General features: G+C 40.0%; 1 protein-coding gene across 1 annotated transcript in view; it reads right to left on the reverse strand.

The window, feature by feature from the left end:
* arhgef25a (Rho guanine nucleotide exchange factor (GEF) 25a) overlaps positions 1–20532 on the reverse strand; it is a 370615-nt gene that overhangs the window by 43643 nt on the left and 306440 nt on the right. Inside the window, exons 9-11 of the mRNA XM_034172401.1 lie at positions 17482–17571; positions 16692–16784; positions 12577–12627 (exon numbers count right to left, since the gene is read on the reverse strand). Coding sequence (XP_034028292.1) covers positions 12577–12627; positions 16692–16784; positions 17482–17571 — 234 coding nt within the window. The remainder of the gene's footprint in view (positions 1–12576; positions 12628–16691; positions 16785–17481; positions 17572–20532) is intronic.

The raw sequence follows: 20532 nt of genomic DNA on the forward strand, positions 1-20532 counted from the left end.
TGTTCTAGATTGGATCATGCTCCTGCAGGAGTTCTGACTGGCAGAAAAATGTTTGAGCATATTGCCCCGATTTTGGCCTCCCCCACTGGTTCTTGTCCATGCAAGGTCAGACTAAGATACAAAATCCTTCAATCCTTCATGGACCAAGGTCTCCATATCTGGCTGATAAATCAAACCTTATGTACCGGCCCATGCTTTGCATTCTTAGGATGGAGGATTACTGTGCATTCCAAAGGTTAAAAAGAAGTCAGCAGGCCACAGAGCTTTCTTATTGTGCGCCTGTTTTGTGGAACAGTCTGCCTACTGAGATACAACAATCTGATTTTGCAGAGTTATTCAAATCCAGATGAAAGACCCATCTGCTCTCTCTTTTGTATGATTAATATTTAGTGTTGTGCTGTACTACATTTTCTTCATCTTAAATTATGTCACTAAAAATTGGAGCAGAACACTGTCTCATCATATCTAAATTCTGGGACTGTTAACCCTTTAATGGTCAACTCAGCCATTTGGTAGAGCAAATTAATATCTTCTACATTCTATTGAAAAATGTGAATATATGAAAAGGTTAATGAAGCAAAGGGCTTCATTAACAGCAGGTGGTCACCCCTATCAGTCTTCTGGTCTGCTTGAGGTTTCTTCCTCAAAAAAGGCCAGAGGAAGTTTTTCCTTAGTACTGTTGCCTAGACACTTGTTCAGAGGGGTTGGTAAGGTAACTTTGGAATTATATGAATAAAAGAACTCAATTGGCCTTCAGGGCATACGCCACTTCCTCTCTGACATCACCTGACATCTTGCAACAGGCCTTGGAGGGCTTCAAACAAATACGGCAATATGGCACCACCCATTTGTGCTCGTATGGAATTGTATTGTTCTTTTCCAAGGGGCCTAGGCTGATTACAAGAGAAGAAAATGCAGTGAAGTACAATCAAGCATGAAAGATGAAAGCCATGATGTTTTGGCAAGTTCCTGCCTGAGTGCACAGCTGTGATAATCTCACTCAGTGTTTGTTTACAAGTCTTCATGAGTGAGTTAACCCATGAGCACAAAGTACGACTGATGTCATGTAAATTATAATAGTTTGTAGGATCTGATCTAATGAGCTGATTATTTACAGAACAAGCAAATGAATGCCTTGTCTGACAAGTGCACTGCTTTGTGCTCCCTCATGCTTCACTTGCTCGAGTCGGCAAGATGATAATCCGATCGGAAACAACAACAAAAACTGCCAAGTGGATGAGCGCAGAAGACACGTATGATTCCAATCAATACTTGAAATATAATAACCTGCAGGTTGTCGCGGTGGACTCAGTCAACATGCCAAAGGGGAAACAAAACAGCAATTAACTGACCTTTCACATATGATCTGCCAGTTTTCCTAATTTTGCTTCGTTAGTGGGGCATCAGAAGAATTTCCATTTATCTCACAGGCTCTAGTGGTTGCACTCAACATCAAAACACAGGACGATGGTCTTGGATTGGTAGATTTGTTTGAAAATTAAATGGGACATCTCCAAGTCAACGACTACTTTTGTTACGTCACACTGATGGGCCCCCATGTCAAGAAAACCATAGAAGAAGTCCTCAATAGGAAGTTGTTTCTCTCCAATATGAAGAGACTCACTGCAATCTGTGAGACCTCCTTCACAGGACTCGGACACAACAGAATGGTGGCGAACATGTCTTTCGATTGTGACCATCTGAGGGTGCTGTGGAAATGGTGATGTAGTTGTTGCGCAGCAGTTTTAAATTGTATGAGTTATGGAGTCTTGCTTAGTGCAGGAAAAATTATTTTCCTCCTTCAACGCTGCCATACCTGTGCCCAAACTCAGCTGGATAATGACTAGGAGCTCTCAGTCAGTCAGCGCATGATATTGAGATTCAAGATTGTTGCAGTGTTTGCTGCTTCACATTCATCAATCTGAGTGGATGCAGATGCTCTTTTTCCGAAAGCCCGACTAAAATGGATTTTTGGGGGGCCAATATGACACCAACATTAGGGAGTAAACAATTTACAATAACTATGATAACTAAATAACTATAATTCTAATCCTATTACATTTGTTCCGCAAATCTGATTAGTTAATCGTGTGAGATTTCAGACCATAAAATTGGTGCCAAATAGAAAGTAGATGGTGCCAAAATATTCGACCAATTCACATTTGATGTATAACTCTGCGCCCTGACCGCATTGCTGCGCAGGTGTCAATAATGGCGCTGTCAGCTGAGAGCGAGAGAAACTGGTGGAGCGACGACAATGCCGAAATAAGTAGATGTAAGCTACCATACAAAAGTATTGATGTGGATTCTGATACAGAATTACTCAATGCAGTTGACGAGATGGAGAAATCAGGGGATTTGCTCACAGAATTTCCAGTTTGGCATGAAGACGCTGTTGCTATGGTAGCTTCGCCGACCAAGTTACTTACAGAAAATAACCGTGCAAACGATGGAATTGGATTAGAATGGGAATAACCCCCTTGTGTCTCATGATATGTGGAGGTTAATGCTAGATTACGGTCGCAAATATCCTTGGTGCGCTCGGTCTGAACTGTTAACACCTCAGTCAGATATATCCTCGTACAGACTTCCCGCTCGGTTAATAATCCTTTAGTATCGCTGATGACTTGTCCATGTTTGGGACAAAAAGCAACATTGTCATACAGAAACAATAGCGGTAAGAACATTTTATCAACTACTTTAACTATTTACACACATTTCAGCCGTTTGTGGATGGCCTGCATGTGCACACAGTTGTTGTTGTGAAGACAAACAACATTTCTCACCTGTTGTCAATAAAACAAATCCCGCACCTGCAAGTACTAGAGTCCCTTTATTCAGACAGTAGTGACATGATGAACTGAAAAAAAAAAAAGATCATGTGACTCGTGGTGCCATTTTGGGGCCAAATAGCGTTCACTGTTAATCTATCTGCATGTAAATACAACTATTTGCTGAAAATGCCGGGTTGTTGTGCATTTGATGCACAAATAGACACAACAAGGGGTTCAAGATGTATAGATTCCCTTCAGATCTGAACAGAAGAAAAATTTGGGAAAATAAGTCAGCCATATGGCATGGAAGCCGACTTCATCATCAAAGTTTTGAAAGGTAAATTCAGTCCCCTGTACAGTAAACTCAACTAAACTGTCATCATATACACCGGATGCTTTTGTATGGTTTTCCATGTAATAAACAAAGTGGTGGGCACAGTTTCCGATAACCGATAATTATCGAAGATAATGTTTTCATTATCGGATTATCTTCTCAGATAACTTTGAAAACCATTATCAGACTAATTATCTTCTGATAAATTGTCCGATAATTTTTAGACCGTTAACCGCGGTAAACAAAACTGAACAGCTATAAACTTTTATAAAATTTAAAGTCAGTCGCACACCTACCTGTTAAATGTTTTATGACAGATTGTAGTTCTACCCTCTGCAAAAAGCGGAGCGCAGCTTCGAGAAGAAACCGCTCTATCCTCTGCAGGTAAAGGAGAACTGGTCACCAAAATAAAAAACCTCATTTCTTATAACCCCATATTGATATGACGGCAATATCACCCAAGTCATCCAGAGGCATACATTTTTAACTTATAGTTCAAGTTTTAACCAAACTAATTTCAGACAAGTTATTTAAATTTATGTTATGTCTGAAGTTTTATAAAGTGAAAATATCAATATATGTTTTAGTGTAAAGTAATGCGCTAATTTTTAAGGTTTTAGTGTTGGCATGCTGTGTGTCCAGGTGCATTATGGGTAGGATAGGATAATCTCAGTATGTTCACGACATGAAAAATGCATTTGAGACACTGGTCAGGCTCCACGGATAAGAGTATTAAACTCTAGTGCCTAAAAACTCTTGTGAAATATTCCTGGGTTTATAGACGTTATTGTGTTTGCGTTTATTAAATTCCACGCATCTTAAACGTAGCAGAGCAGCAGCAGATACAGATTATCTGGAATTTTGTTTGTCAAGTCTCTACTGCCATCTGGTGGACAGTAGTGTTCATGGCAGTATTCAAACTGAAGAAGGGGTTAAATTTTCTGTACGCGGTTCCAGCTCAGCTGTACCACAGAACCGCACGGTGTAAAAGCTTAGAGCGCAGGATTTATGTTCTCACACACATTGTACATTCAAAAACCACACATCGGACTCATGTTTCCAGACGCAAAACGTAAACAGAAGCTTTTTTTTCAAACTTAATTTACAAAAACTCACGATGGGAGACATCAAAGTTTAAACAAAACAAAACAAAAAAAAAAAAAACCTTTTCAAGACAGGTCTGCGGTGTTTGCACAGGCACAGTGCGAGAGGTGGTCGTGAGATGTTAAACGCAACTCGTTACTCCATGTATACTAAACGATGCAGAACGCGCGATTAACCTGAAACTCGGTGCGATCCAAAAATTCTCGCACCAATGAAAAATCAACTGAAAAAGGGCCAAAACTCGCACTGGAACCAGTAGATCATGAAGTGTTCTATTTTGACACCGGTCAGATGGTTATCTAATTACAACTTGGCTTTTTTGTTTTGTTTTGTTTTTTGTTTTTTGAAAATGCCTGTTTTTACAAATAAAAAAATTAACATTTTACAAAAGCACATTTATCTGTAAACACCAACACACGACACACGTCACATTAACGTGTTGGTTTACATAATCAACCAACCAACCAATCAGTGTTTAGCAGAGGCCCATTTTTACCCAGAATCCTTTGCAATCTGTCTGTGTTTGTTATAAAACTTCAGAATTAGTGCATTATTCAACATTAAAAGATATATTTTATATTTTAACTTTGTACAAATGACAGAATTGACATTAATGGAGTTATTCTATCAGTATTCATTTTATTTATACACCGAACCATAACTCAGCATTGCTTTATTTTCCAAGACCTCTGCCTGATGGCAGCATTGTGACTGAGTAGAGTTGAGCTTATGACAGTTGCGTCTGTGCTGGAAGCCATGTAGTAAATAGGAAATTCCAGCAGGGAGCAATATGTTCAAAGACAGAAGTGATGGCTCTTGTTTGGGTCTGTTGTTGTTTTTGATGCTTTCAGAAGCAATCGTGTGTTAAACTCAAAACTCAGTTTGTTAGTACCTCGTAGGTGCAAGTGTACCAGAGACAATACTGGTATTTATCGCTTATCGGTTATCTGTAACTTCCGATACATGTTTGGGTGGTTACAACCCCTCGCATATACCGGACAGATCAGTCTGGACGTGCACAGTGACAGAGGTACAAATAAAACTTCAGCGCTGACCCTTGCCGATTCGAGAAAAGTAGAACCGGCGTCATTTCCATGATTAATTTTTTTTTCACATCGTGCTCAGACATGGACCCGCAGCCTGGACGTACACCTGTTAAAACAGACACAGCAAAAGGCTCTGATTTGACACTTTTTTGCTTTCACTCTTTCCTCTCATATTTGAATAGTTTTGCAGTGTGCATGCTGATTACAACGGATCAGAAAATTCCACAAATTTACAACACAAAGTCTGAAAAAGAGGAAATTGTACAGCTTACCTTTGAATTGGAGGTGATGATTGTAGAAGAAAAGCTTGTTGAAGGTCAAATTAGTCCCGAATAAAGCATAATCCAGAGACAGAGAACTTTAAAACTGTCATGCACATCGGCAACATGACAAGGAGTTACAGAGTTGCAGAAGTGAAAATCAGGGTTTAAATTAATTAAATAAATAATCATAAATTGTAAATTCATGTAAATTTGATATCATAACTATTTTTATATTTATTGTGATAGTACCTGTACCTGGATGTGTTGCTGTATGTGGTTACCTGATAAAAAAATGTTAAAACAAAATGTTCGTTTAGTAGTTCAACACAATTGGCCTCAAAATGGTGACATTTTCTCAGTTGACGCTACTCTCTGAAATAAGGGACCTAACAAATACTGCGGACATGAGGACAAGGCTGGCTGCGCCTCGGTCTCATACCCGCTGTCGGTCCAAGCCATCATTTTGATTTTGTTTAAAGTGCCAAGGTCGATGTTCGCTTTGTTTTTCTTTCATTAGTTTCAGTTTTGTTTAATTCCTTTTTGCACTCTTGATTCACGGGCTTTTCGGTGATGGGAAAGGAGCAGGATCATTCGTCTACCTTTTCTTGATGATTTGTGACTTTGTGACGTTTTTCCTTCGTTCAGCTATCATCGTGTGACCGGGCCCTAACCAAGTGGTCAAAACAATCGTAAACAATGCTGTTGGATCACCCTCTGCTGAAGAGACGATATAATGACACCATTTCCAACAGACAAAACATTTTTCTGCATTGTTTATTCAGTGAAATAAAAGTTTTCATATGAGCAAAAATAATGCTGATGCTGATACCAATACATTGGCAAAAAGCTCAGATATATCGGTTGGCCAATTACACTCAACAAAAAATATAAACGCAACACTTTTGGTTTTGCTCCCATTTTGTATGAGATGAACTCAAAGATCTAAAACTTTTTCCACATACACAATATCACCATTTCCCTCAAATATTGTTCACAACCAGTCTAAATCTGTGATAGTGAGCACTTCTCCTTTGCTGAGATAATCCATCCCACCTCACAGGTGTGCCATATCAAGATGCTGATTAGACATCATGATTAGTGCACAGGTGTGCCTTAGACTGCCCACAATAAAAGGCCACTCTGAAAGGTGCAGTTTTATCACACAGCACAATGCCACAGATGTCGCAAGATTTGAGAGAGCGTGCAATTGGCACGCTGACAGCAGGAATGTCAACCAGAGCTGTTGCTCGTGTATTGAATGTTCATTTCTCTACCATAAGCCGTCTCCAAGGCGTTTCAGAGAATTTGGCAGTACATCCAACCAGCCTCACAACCGCAGACCACGTGTAACCACACCAGCCCAGGACCTCCACATCCAGCATGTTCACCTCCAAGATCGTCTGAGACCAGCCACTCGGACAGCTGCTGAAACAATCGGTTGCATAACCAAAGAATTTCTGCACAAACTGTCAGAAACCGTCTCAGGGAAGCTCATCTGCATGCTCGTCGTCCTCATCGGGGGTCTCGACCTGACTCCAGTTTGTCGTCGGAACCGACTTGAGTGGGCAAATGCTCACATTTGCTGGCGTTTGGCACGTTGGAGAGGTGTTCTCTTCATGGATGAATCCTGGTTCACACTGTTCAGGGCAGATGGCAGACAGCGTGTGTGGCGTCGTGTGGGTGAGCGGTTTTCTGATGTCAATGTTGTGGATCGAGTGGCCCATGGTGGCGGTGGGGTTATGGTATGGGCAGGCGATCTGTTATGGACGAAGAACACAGGTGCATTTTATTGATGGCATTTTGAATGCACAGAGATACTGTGACGAGATCCTGAGGCCCATTGTTGTGCCATACATCCAAGAACATCACCTCATGTTGCAGCAGGATAATGCACGGCCCATGTTGCGAGGATCTGTACACAATTCTTGGAAGGTGAAAATGTCCCAGTTCTTGCATGGCCAGCATACTCACCGGACATGTCACCCATTGAGCATGTTTGGGATGCTCTGGACCGGCGTATACGACAGCGTGTACCAGTTCCTGCCAATATCCAGCAACTTCGCACAGCCATTGAAGAGGAGTGGACCAACATTCCACAGGCCACAATTGACAACCTGATCAATTCTACGCGAAGGAGATGTGTTGCACTGCATGAGGCAAATGGTGGTCACACCAGATACTGACTGGTATCCCCCCCCAATAAAACAAAACTGCACCTTTCAGAGTGGCCTTTTATTGTGGACAGTCTAAGGTACACCTGTGCACTAATCATGGTGTCTAATCAGCATCTTGATATGGCACACCTGTGAGGTGGGATGGATTATCTCAGCAAAGGAGAAGTGCTCACTATCACAGATTTAGACTGGTTTGTGAACAATATTTGAGGGAAATGGTGATATTTTGTATGTGGAAAAAGTTTTAGATCTTTGAGTTCATCTCATACAAAATGGGAGCAAAACCAAAAGTGTTGTGTTTATATTTTGTTGAGTGTATATATCAGTCAGGCTCTACTGTTTTTATAAAGAGGGGCTATATCCATAGACATTATATACATAGACGGCTCATAACTTGCTGCAACATAATCCAGCGTCGTCGCCATATTGGATGGGTCTCTTCACAACAGGCTCACACCAGAGTCAACCGGAGTCAATGGAAAGTGAGCAAATTTGTCGGTATTTTGTGCTGCTTACGGTTGCAATAACCAGCACAGTATAGAAACCAGATTACATGGGATTACCTTTCATAAATAAGATTGAACAATAATTTTGGTTATTTTACCATTTGTAATATTATGTCATGGTAACAAACGGTACTTACGTGCAGTGGTGGGCATAATTCCGCTAATCTGCTAACCGCTAGTTATTGAAGCTAAAGTTTTCATTATCGGATTAGCTTTCAGATAACTTTGAAAACCATTATCGGACCAATTATCCTCTGATAAGTTTTTTTGCTGATAATTTTTAGACCGCTAACATATGTTTGGATGCATGATGAACACACCTTTACAGTTACAAGTATTTATTAAGTTTAAAATTAATTGAGTACCTACCTTTTAAATGTTTTGTAGTGGATGTGCAGTTCTATCCTCTGCAAACAGAGAAGAGCTGCTTCCAGAAGAAACCGCTCTATCCTCTATAAACAGAGGAGAGCTTGTTCCAAGAGAAACCACTCTATCCTTTGCAGGCAAAGGAGAACTGATCACAGAAAAGAAAAGAAAAAAAAAAGCTAATTTCTTTTGACCCCATACTGATACACTGGCAATATCACCCAAGTCATCCAGAGGTATACAGTTTTAACTTATGGTTAAAATTTTAACCAAACTAATTTCGGACAAGTTATTTAAATTAACGTTTATAAAGTGAAAATATCAGATATATGTCTTAGTTTTAAAGTATTGCACTAATTTTGAAGGTTTTAGTGTGGACATTGTGTCTCCACAAAGTGAATTATGGTAACCTCAGTATATTCACGACAGAAGAAATGCATTTAAGACGCTCTGATCAGGGTCCACACGGACAACAGCATTAAACACTTTGTATATTGTGCCTAAAACTCTTGTGAAAATATTCTCTGGGTTTATAGATGTTGTTATTGTGTTTGTTTTATGTAATAATGCCAGAAGAAGCTCAGGTTGCTTCTCCATTATTTTCAATTGGAATCATTGCAATCGATTCCTGTTTGCTGTTTAGAGTCCTGTTTATGTCAAACACTGTCTGTCGTCTTTGTTCCAGAGTAATATGTATATATAAGATGTCTGAAATTCAGTTTGCTTTTATTAAATTCCATGCATCTTAAACATAGCAGACACGGATTATCTGGAATTTTGTTTTGGCAAGGGCAGCATGGTGGCTTAGTGGTTAGCACTGTTGCCTCACAGCGAGAAGATCATGGGTTCAATTCCCGCTTGTGGCCTTTCTGTGTGGCGTTTGCATGTTCTCCCCGTGTTTGCGTGTGTTTCCTCTGGGTGCTTCGGTTTCTTCTCACATCCAAAGACATGCGGGTTAGGTGGATTGGAATCTTTAAATTGTCCATATATATGCGAGTGGGTGTGAATGTGTTTGTTTGTCTGTTTGTGGCGCTGTGACAGACTGGCGTCCTGTCCTGGGTGTACCCCGCCTCACACTCTATGATTGCTGGGATAGGCTCCAGCTCCCCGCAACCCTTGATTGGACTAAGCGGTTGAAGGTGTGTGTGTTTTGGCAAGTTTTCACGGTCTCTACTGCCATCTACTGGCCAGTAGTGTTCAGTGTTCATGGCAGTATGAGCGTCTGGACGCTAGTAGATGGCAGTGTTCTATTTATTTAGACCCCAGTTATATCAGACGGTTGTCATATTAAAAACTTGTCTTTTTGGCTTTTTTTTTTTACAAATAAAAAAGGCATATTTTACAAAATCACATTTATATGTAAACACCAGCACACACACCTCACATTAGTGTGTTGGTTTTTACATAGAAAGAATGAGTCAACCAATCAGTATTAGCGGAGGCACATTTTACCCATAATCCCTTTGGCATCTGTCTGTGTTTGTTACAAAACTTCAGAATTAGTGCATTATTTAAAATTAAAAGATGTATGTTATATTTTAACTTTGTAAAATGACAGAATTGACATTAATGGAGTTATTCTATCGGTATTAATTTTATTAATAAATCAAATCCATAAGTCAGCTATGCTTTATTTTCCAAGACCTCCACCTCACGGCAACACTTCTACTGAGTAGAGAGTTGAGCTTTGCTGCACCTCGCAACTGTTTCACTGCTAGAAGCTATGTAGTAAATAGGAGCTTCCTGCAGTGGGCAGGACTCACAAAGACAGAAGTGCTGACTCATTGTTTGGGTCTGGTGGTCGCTTTTAATGCTACCAGAAGCAATCGTGGTGTTAAAACTCAAAATCAGCTTGTTAGTAGTTGTAAGCGTACTGGAGACTATACTGGAAGTTATCGGTTAGCTGTAGCTTCTGATAAATTTTTGGGTGGTTTATCGGTTTAGCTTTATAAAAGATAACTTTTTAGTTAGCTGATTATCTGTTATCAAAGCTATCCTTTTGGTTAGCTGTGCCCACCACTGTTTACGTGTAACGTTATTACAGCAGGAACCGATACTCTCTCATTAGCTGTGTTTCCATCCAATTAGTATCGCAACTCATGCAAATTTTCATTAATGCGGCCAAAGGAAGAGTGGATTTGTGCACGTTTCCATCCACTTGTTATGCACTTTTGTTTCACAATTTTTTGGAATTGAGTGGAGTCTGTATTTCACAAAGTAAGGCTGCACCACATCGCAAAATTAACTCCACTGGAGTTACAGAGTGTTAGCACACGCAAGAAGCTGTGCAACACAGTTCTTTTTCAAGGCTTTTAGCTCTCCAGCCCCAGTCAAAAGCCTGGCAAGGTAGTTTAAGACCCTGGAATGAACCTGAAACTTTCTTTTCCTGGCCTTGAAAAAAATGTTAATCTTTGTAAGCAAAAATCCACACACCCTAAGCGTTCCCATGCAATGTTAATGAAACCCAGACTAAGGACCTCAGTGGGGTTGACAGTTGGACTGTTTGAATTTAGGGGTGGTTCCAGAGTAGCATATATAAGATGCCTGGAAGTAGGTTTAGGTTTGAGACATTCCATGCGAGTTGTAGGTAGCAGACCCAAAATCTTTGATATTGCTGGAACAGCCAATGGGCCATCCTCAAATTCAACGTCATCCAATGTAGTAATGGGTATTAAGTTTGCAAAGCAAAACTTAATATAACAGATAAACTGCAATATCACCATAGTGGATTTCCTGCACTAATTTCCCCGCTAAGCTAATGGATTCCACATCCACATTTGTCATCAACCTTGCAGGGTCTCTAATCACCTGCTCTGTGGCCTGCTGTAATTGTAAATGTAGATGCTGTAAACAATTCAAGCAATCATCTTGCCTGAGTGTGATGTACACACAATGTGCTGGTGGATTTGAGATTGTTAAGATTAAAGGTTGTTGTGGAGAATTGATTTCCACACTAAAGCAGATTACAATACCAAAAAAAAACCCATCTTCACTCTCACTGACTCATGCATGAGAGCTTGAATAAAAGAAAATTGTGTAGAGCTCATACATGAGCTGTGGAGGTGGAGATGAATTTCTGTGTTCAGATCCCAGCGGGGACTTACCATTGAGGAAGTTCCGCTGCGTTTCAAGAATCTGAACCACGTCATTGACCCAGGCCCTGCAGATCTCAGTGGAGGAAGCCTGTAGCTGGAAGCGCACCAAACTTCCATCGGGGTTGCGTGACGTCAACGCAAAACGTGCATCATCACCACCATCCACACTCGGCTCCACCCCCAGGCAGCTCACCTGGAACACACCACATCCTGCTCACATCTGACAGGCATTTGTGAGGCACCAGAGGTTAAACACTCCACTGAGCCGCTAACGTCTCCCCGCTATGTGGTTATGTAACGTGCTGATTTAAGCAACAGTCAAGGTTGGGTGTTCCTCCTGTGCAGATTATGAATCCCTTTTGGTTTTTCATGAAAACATCCAGATAGGTGGTCACTACAGTGCAGCGGTTACTCACCTTTATGCTGTTCTTAAAGATGTATCCAGGAAGAGAGAAGCCTTTCTTCCTCTCTATTGGCTCACTGAAGATGACCAGCTGTTCAAACAGGAAGACCCGTCTCTCCTTAGCTCGGGACAAGAAGCTGCTGTCCTGCTCTGTAACAGTGAAAGTGTCTTGCTGCAACAGCTTTCCCTGAGCTGTGATCTTCCCCTGGTACAGCCGTAAAACAAAAGAAACAGATAAAAATGCCTGCACTCTGGCTTTTACAGCCTGAATAGTTGGCACAGGAAATGTTTTGGAGACTCTGAAGGGCAGCCTGAATTCCACAGACTTACCTCAAAGCCTTGCAGTCGGCCAACATTCATCATGTCATTGCAGCGTTTTTGGCACAAAGCACATCACTTCTACTGCTTTCTGTTTAAAAATCAAAAGCCAGTTACTAAGAATACAAACTGATAAACTTCTGCACTTAAAACAACACTTTAAATGGTGCATTTTAAGCATCGGGACACCCACCTCTAATTCCTCTGTGTCCATCCCAGCTTTGGTATAATACTTCAGGAAGTCCTGTTCAAATAAACACACCACAGCATTCCAGGTGAGGACGTCTGGAAGAGTATTTATGGGTTGCTGAAATCACCATTCATTTGAATGCCAGAGGACAACGGTTTATATTTAGAGGAGGATTTATGACACCGATGCCATTTTATGGCCTCCTTCAAAGACCATCATGTATATTTCCACATTGTTTAATCCTAAACATGAATAGTTTTCCTCTGTAACTGGAAGGCAGGCTGTGTGCAAACAGTGCATTTGGAGTTTCGGCATGTAGGTACAATATGGTATTAGCAATATATCTGTAAAAGCCGCTGATGACGTGTTTTCATATGCGCTGTATGTAGGCAGCTCATGCAAAATGAAAACAGGTACAGCGAAAGGAGTTCAAAGCAGGTGCAGAAGAAAAGTTAAGCTGACCATAAAGTACGTGACAGCACACTTTGATACTGCCATAACATAAATGCATCAACATGATGAAGAACGGTCTTCAAAAAAGACAGAATAATATGTCTCAGGTTGCGCTCATATCTGGTCCAGGCACCAAAGGAGGAGGGTGGAGGAAGCGCATAACAATTGTTACATCTGTGCTCCATGCAGATGTTCAGAGTGAGAGAAAAAAATATCTATATTATAATAGTCAAGCGGCCTCTGTATGTGTGCATGCATGTGTGCGTGAGTATGGCTTCGATTATGCAAAAACTGGGGAGAGCTGACATTTGTCATTTGTATGCTTATGTATTTTGGGTCAAGGATGAACACTGCAAAAACGGAAGCTTGATAGGACAGCTATTTTTGGAGAAATTAGCAATTGTAGCTAACCAATAAACAATGGATGCTGTGCTGCAATGCACCATGGGATTTCGGAGTTTTGAGGTTTTAGATGTTGTTATTGTGGTTCATGTTAGTTTAACAGTGTTGCTAGTGTTACTGATTTATTGTGGTTGTTGTAGCTCAGTTCGTTTAGTCAGTTTAGATAAGTCTCATGTTCCTATTACCATGAGTGACTGGTGGTACCATGAATGAAATGTTTAGTGGTTTTAATGTCTTCAGCCAGTGTTTTGTTTGTCAAATTAACACCACCTGTCTACAGCAGCTGTGCATGCTTGCTCCTATTTTCTGGAATCATGCCATTCCAGCAGGGGGTGGTAAGTCACCTTTATAATAAAAGCATGAGTGATTTTGATTTGATGTATGTACATAATACAACTCCAATTCCAATGAAGTTGGGACGTTGTGTAAAATGTAAATAAATACAGAATACAATGATTTACAAATCAACTTCAAACTATATTCAATTGAATACATGACAAAGACAAGATATTTAATGTTTAAACTGATAAACGTTATTGTTTTTGTGCAAATATTTGCTCATTTTGAAATGGATTTCTGCAACATGTTTCAAAAAAGCTGGAACAGTGGTATGTTTACCACTGTGTCAATAAGTGTTTGGGAACTGAGGACACTAATTGTTGAAGCTTTGTAGGTGGAATTCTTTCCCATTCTTGTTTGATGTACGACTTCAGTTATTCAACAGTCCGGGGTCTCCGTTGTCCTATTTTACACTTCATAATGCGCCACACATTTTCAATGGGTGACAGGTCTGGACTGCAGGCAGGCCAGTCTAGTACCCGCACTCTTTTACTACGAAGCCATGCTGTTGTAACATGTGCAGAATGTGGCTTGGGATTGTCTTGCTGAAATAAGCAGGGACGTCCCTGAAAAAGATGTTGCTTGGATGGCAGCATGTGTTGCTCCAAAACCTGGATGTACCTTTCAGCACTGATGGAGCCATCACAGATGTGTAAGTTGCCTGTGCCATAGGCAACTTACACATCTGTGATTTGTGAATACTCTTCAACCTATATTCAATTGAATACACCACAAATACAAGATGTTTAATGTTCAAACTGATAAACTTTGTTTTTATGCAAATATTTGCTCATTTTGAAATGGATGCCTGCAACACGTTTTCAAAAAAGCAGGGACATGTGTTGCTCCAAAACCTGGATGTACCTTTCAGCATTGATGGTGCCATCACAGATGTGTAAGTTGCCCATGGCATAGGCACTAATGCACCCCCATACCATCACAGATCTGGATGGTCTTTTTCCTCTTTTGTCCAGAGGACACGACGTCCATGATTTCCAAAATCAATTTGAAATGTGGAAAAGTGTGCTGTCAGACCACAGCACACTTTTCCACTTTGCATCTGCCCGTTTCAAATGAGCTCGGGCCCAGAGAAGGCCACAGCATTTCTGGATGTTGTTGATGTATAGCTTTCGCTTTGCATGGCAGAGTTTTAACTTGCACTTATAGATGTAGAGATCAACTGTGTTAACTGACAATGGTTTTCTGAAGTGTTTGAGCCCATGCGGTAAAATCCTTTACACAATGTCGGTTTTTAATGCAGTGCCACGTGAGGAATCAAAGGTCACGGGCATTCAATATTGGTTTTTGGCCTTGCAGCTTACGTGCAGAAAGTTCTCCAGATTCTCTGAATCTTCTGATTATATTATGGACTGTAGATTATGGAATCCCTAAATTCCTTGCAATTGAACGTTGAGAAATATTGTTCTTAAACTGTTGGACTATTTATGCACGCAGTTGTTCACAAAGTGGTGATCCTCACCCCATCTTTGCCTGTGAATGGCTGAGCCTTTTGGGGATGCTCCTTTTATACCCAATCATGACACTCTCCTGTTTCAAATTAACCTGTTCACCTGTGGAATGTTCCAAACAGGTGTTCTTTGAGCATTCATCAACTTTCCCAGTCTTTTGTTGCCCCTGTCGCAGCTTTTTTGAAAGATGTTGCAGGCATCCATTTCAAAATAAGCAAATATTTGCACAAAAAAGTCTATGAGTTTGAACAATAAATATCTTGTCTTTGTGGTGTATTCACTTGAATATAGGTTGAAAAGGATTTGCAAATCATTGTATTCTGTTGTAACATTTCACACAACATCCCAACTTCATTGAAATTGTGGTTGCATAACTGTAAACATTAAAAATACAAAAATACATGAATGACACAAGAAAGGGTTAACACTTATTTCCATTGCACTCCATTTAAAAATCAAATAAGAAAATAGAAATATAAATAAAATAATAATAGTGTGTATGTGATAACAATAACCTAAACAATTTATAAATACTTTAAGACAGTAAATTAGCATTAAAAATTACATAATTAACAAGAAATAAAGGGGTTGAGTTCTTCTTCTAAAAAGTTTTGAGTTCTAAGGTTCTAAAATATTCTGGACTCACACGCCAATCCAACGCATTAAACAAGCTTTGCTTAATTTATTACCACCCTTACCACAAAAATGTCAGCTACCGATTTTATAAACACTACCCAGTCTACAGCCTGTGGATCCCCACAGGCAACACGCTAGTATATGTTTAAATTGGCCACAACTCACAGCACTCCAAACGCTGCTATGTGTATACAAGATACAATTTTGTTGTAACAATTTGATGAATTGTGTAGTGTGCACTGTGTGCACTGTACCGAGTTGAATGTGCACTGTGCAAGAGGTTATAATTGTGTGGGGTTTTTTCTTTAATAACAAACACAGAAATACATTCACTGTGCACAGAACAAACTTTGATGCCCAATGAGTACATGCTTACAGAGGAATAAATGTCTTGGCCACATGTGCTGACAAAATTATTTATTCAGCTTGTGCTCAGAAATGATTCTGAATCAATCAAATCAAATGATGGGAATGGATTATATTTTGTTGTGCACACATAGCATGTCAAGCACTTCAAGTTTTGTTTGCATTTTTTCCTCACTGTGGAAGTCGGGTCATTAAAGGTACATTTTTCTTTCTTTCTGTCAGCTGCTCCCATTGAGGATTCTAAACAGAAACATCCACCTCCACCTCACACAAATTCTTTATGGAAGCCCAGGAATTTGGCCCATGGGTGAGTGTGATGAATGGAACTTTTTTCATGTCATCATTTATGTACCATGAAATAATTAAAACTTTATGTCACCCATGTCTAGTGTCCACACATGCATGCGTCCTGTGAGTGGCTGCACTCTGAATAATGTGTGACTTCTTTTTCACCTTAAGCAGCAGCTGGTACTTCATGATCCTCTGAACAGGTTTAATGAGCAGGTCGTTCAGCTGCAGCCTGTGGCCCAGCTGCTGCCGCAGCTCCTGACACACACACACACACGCACACACACACAGCAACAGTCAGCAAGACAGTGACAGCAGCAAAATGACAGCTATCTGACAATAAATCCATCCATTTTTCTGCCATATACTGAACACACATGGCAGCTCAAATACACACGATTATGTCCACTGTACATACAGACACAGTCAGATATAAGGAGATCTTAATTGTTTCATTACAGCTCCAATGTGCTGATGTACAGAAGCAAAGTTTGAAAAATTGTGTCACTGTTCAAATATTTAAGGACTTGTGGGAACAGTTTCTGGAAAACTCTGTGATTTGTTGGGATAAGAGATATTTATAGCAGCACAGTGACTTAGTGGTTAGCACTGTTGCCTCACAGCAAGAAGGCTGTGGGATCGCATCCCCACCTCTGACCTTTCTGTGTGGAGTTTGCATGTTCTCCCCATGCCCGTGTAGGTTCCTCCAGGTGCTCCAGCTAATCCCCACATCCAAAGACATGCAGGTTAGGTGGGTTGGTGTCTGTAAGTTGCTTGTAGGTGTACGTGTGGGTGTGAATGTGTTTATTTGTCTATATGTGGCCCTGTGATAGTCTGGCGTCCTGTCCAGGGTGTACCGCGCCTCACGCCCTATGACTGCTGGGATAGGCTCCAGCCCCCCGCGACCCTTAATTGGAGTAAGTGGGTGTTGAAAATGGAATGAAGAGATATTTACCTCAAAGTAAGATTCAATGTACTCCGAGACAATGTGCTCTGACTTGGGCTTATTTTGACAGTACACAACATACATATGTAGCCGCCTCTCCTGCATCAAAGAAAAAATAAGCATTTTAAAAATGTGAGCACACACACACACACACATGCACAGAATTTAGACAGACTGACAGACACAAATTTGCCACCCACTGAGAAAAGAAACTTAATTAAAAGGAACTTAATAACAATAATAATAATAATAATAATAATAATAATAATAATATCACAATTTCAACCAAACAATACAAAGTGTTTCAAAAAATAAATTAAAATAAAAATAAATATAAAGTTGGGCTGCATGATTAATCACATTGCAATCAAACCTGTGAATGAAAGGGACATTTTAAATAAATGAATAAGTCGCCTTCACGGGCATACACTACATTAAAATACAGATCAGTTTTATTCGGTCGTTTGCTATTTCATATGTTTGAGGTTTGAAATTAAACATCCCCAAGTTCCATAATTCAATGACTGTGCTCACAGAAATTCTTATATAAACATAATTTAGGTCTATCTCAGCTTGTTTCTGTGACATATGAAACTGAAGTACCATCAAAATGCTTTAATTTTGCCTCAGATTATTGAAAGATAACCCGTACTCTATGGCCCAGGCTTACCATTCTATTCCAAACACCTGTCTAAAAAAGATAATAATCAAGGTGATAGGTGTTATATCACACAGTAATTCCACATTAATTGAGATGCAACAGATGTCAAAATATATTTCACAATGCTCTTGCTCATTAAGATTTAATAACTAGGGAAAGAAAATTACAAGACCGTACATTTAGCATTGTATTTGCAAACTGCAATTGTGAGATTCCCCACACTAATTGTCACATTAGCTACAAATGACAATGACACAGAGTTAGCTTTGTCACTTGATGGGTGTTCCAGGGGGACCTGCCCACTACATCTCCATAAGATGTCTTGTAAGTCACCTCAAAGGTGTTATCTAGCTACAAATATGGTGTATCTGGATTTAGAAATGTTTATTTCTTGCTAACTTTTACAAAACACATGAGAAACATAAGTTGTTTCAGAGCATATTCTGCAATCTTGAAAATATTTTATTTGAGTGAACACCCACCTGATGTTAGGCTGCCCATTCACTCTGACTGGCAGTCGCCATGTCATGTCACTCAGTATTTACATAGAATAGATTTCAGGTCTATTTTGGCCCCACCTATCTTGTGGCAGAGCGACCGTTGTCTCTCCCACTCTGATTGAAAATGAATGGCAAGTCATCACTTTGCCTCTGTCGCTTGCTGTAGCTAATGTGACCAAAGCGTAGGTGTTGTAATTTGGATGTCCAGGCTGCTCTCTGGGATGTGCTCAGAAATCGCTGGACACCATAGCTGGCCTATACACAGGTACTGTGACAGCTGTACTGGGCAAGGGTAGGAACTCAGAATTTTCCCAGTGAATACTGGCATTCATCAGGGATGTATTCTGATACACTGTTCAATACTTGCATGAAAAGGGTGTTGGGTAGCGCTGTGGAAACTAGCAGTACCGTTTGAATGACTTTGTGTCAAATGAATGGCCACTAAGAAAGTTTAAGATATAAGGAATATTAGTTTACAATAAGTATATAGTTGCTTACAACCCCTGGCAAAAATTATGAAATCACCGGTCTCGGAGGATGTTCATTCAGTTGTTTAATTTTGTAGAAAAAAAGCATATCACAGACATGACACAAAACTAAAGTCATTTCAAATGGCAACTTTCTGGCTTTAAGAAACACTATAAGAAATCAGGAAAAAAAATTGTGGCAGTCAGTAACGGTTACTTTTTTAGACCAAGCAGAGGGAAAAAATATGGACTCACTCAATTCTGAGGAATAAATTATGGAATCACCCTGTAAATTTTCATCCCCAAAACTAACACCTGCATCAAATCAGATCTGCTCGTTAGTCTGCATCTAAAAAGGAGTGATCACACCTTGGAGAGCTGTTGCACCAAGTGGACTGACATGAATCATGGCTCCAACACGAGAGATGTCAATTGAAACAAAGGAGAGGATTATCAAACTCTTAAAAGAGGGTAAATCATCACATAATGTTGCAAAAGATGTTGGTTGTTCACAGTCAGCTGTGTCTAAACTCTGGACCAAATACAAACAACATGGGAAGGTTGTTAAAGGCAAACATACTGGTAGACCAAGGAAGACATCAAAGCGTCAAGACAGAAAACTTAAAGCAATATGTCTCAAAAATCGAAAATGCACAACAAACAAACAAATGAGGAACGAATTGGAGGAAACTGGAGTCAACATCTGTGACCAAACTGTAAGAAACCGCCTAAAGGAAATGGGATTTACATATAGAAAAGCTAAATGAAAGCCATCATTAACACCTAAACAGAAAAAAACAAGGTTACAATGGGCTAAGGAAAAGCAATCGTGGACTGTGGATGACTGGATGAAAGTCATATTCAGTGATGAATCTCGAATCTGCATTGGGCAAGGTGATGATGCTGGAACTTTTGTTTGGTGCCGTTCCAATGAGATTTATAAAGATGACTGCCTGAAGAGAACATGCAAATTTCCACAGTCATTGATGATATGGGGCTGCATGTCAGGTAAAGGCAATGGGGAGATGGCTGTCATTACATCATCAATAAATGCACAAGTTTATGTTGATATTTTGGACACTTTTCTTATCCCATCAATTGAAAGGATGTTTGGGAATGATGACATCATTTTTCAAGATGATAATGCATCTTGTCATAGAGCAAAAACTGTGAAAACATTCCTTGCAAAAAGACACATAGGGTCAATGTCATGGCCTGCAAATAGTCTGGATCTTAATCCAATTGAAAATCTTTGGTGGATGTTGAAGAAAATGGTCAATGACAAGGCTCCAACCTGCAAAGCTGATCTGGCAACAGCAATCAGAGAAAGTTGGAGCCAGATTGATGAAGAGTATTGTTTGTCACTCATTAAGTCCATGCCTCAGAGACTGCAAGCTGTTATAAAAGCCAGAGGTGGTGCAACAAAATACTA

The sequence above is a fragment of the Thalassophryne amazonica genome, chromosome 6 (genome assembly GCF_902500255.1).
Source record: "Thalassophryne amazonica chromosome 6, fThaAma1.1, whole genome shotgun sequence".
NCBI lineage: Eukaryota > Metazoa > Chordata > Actinopteri > Batrachoidiformes > Batrachoididae > Thalassophryne > Thalassophryne amazonica.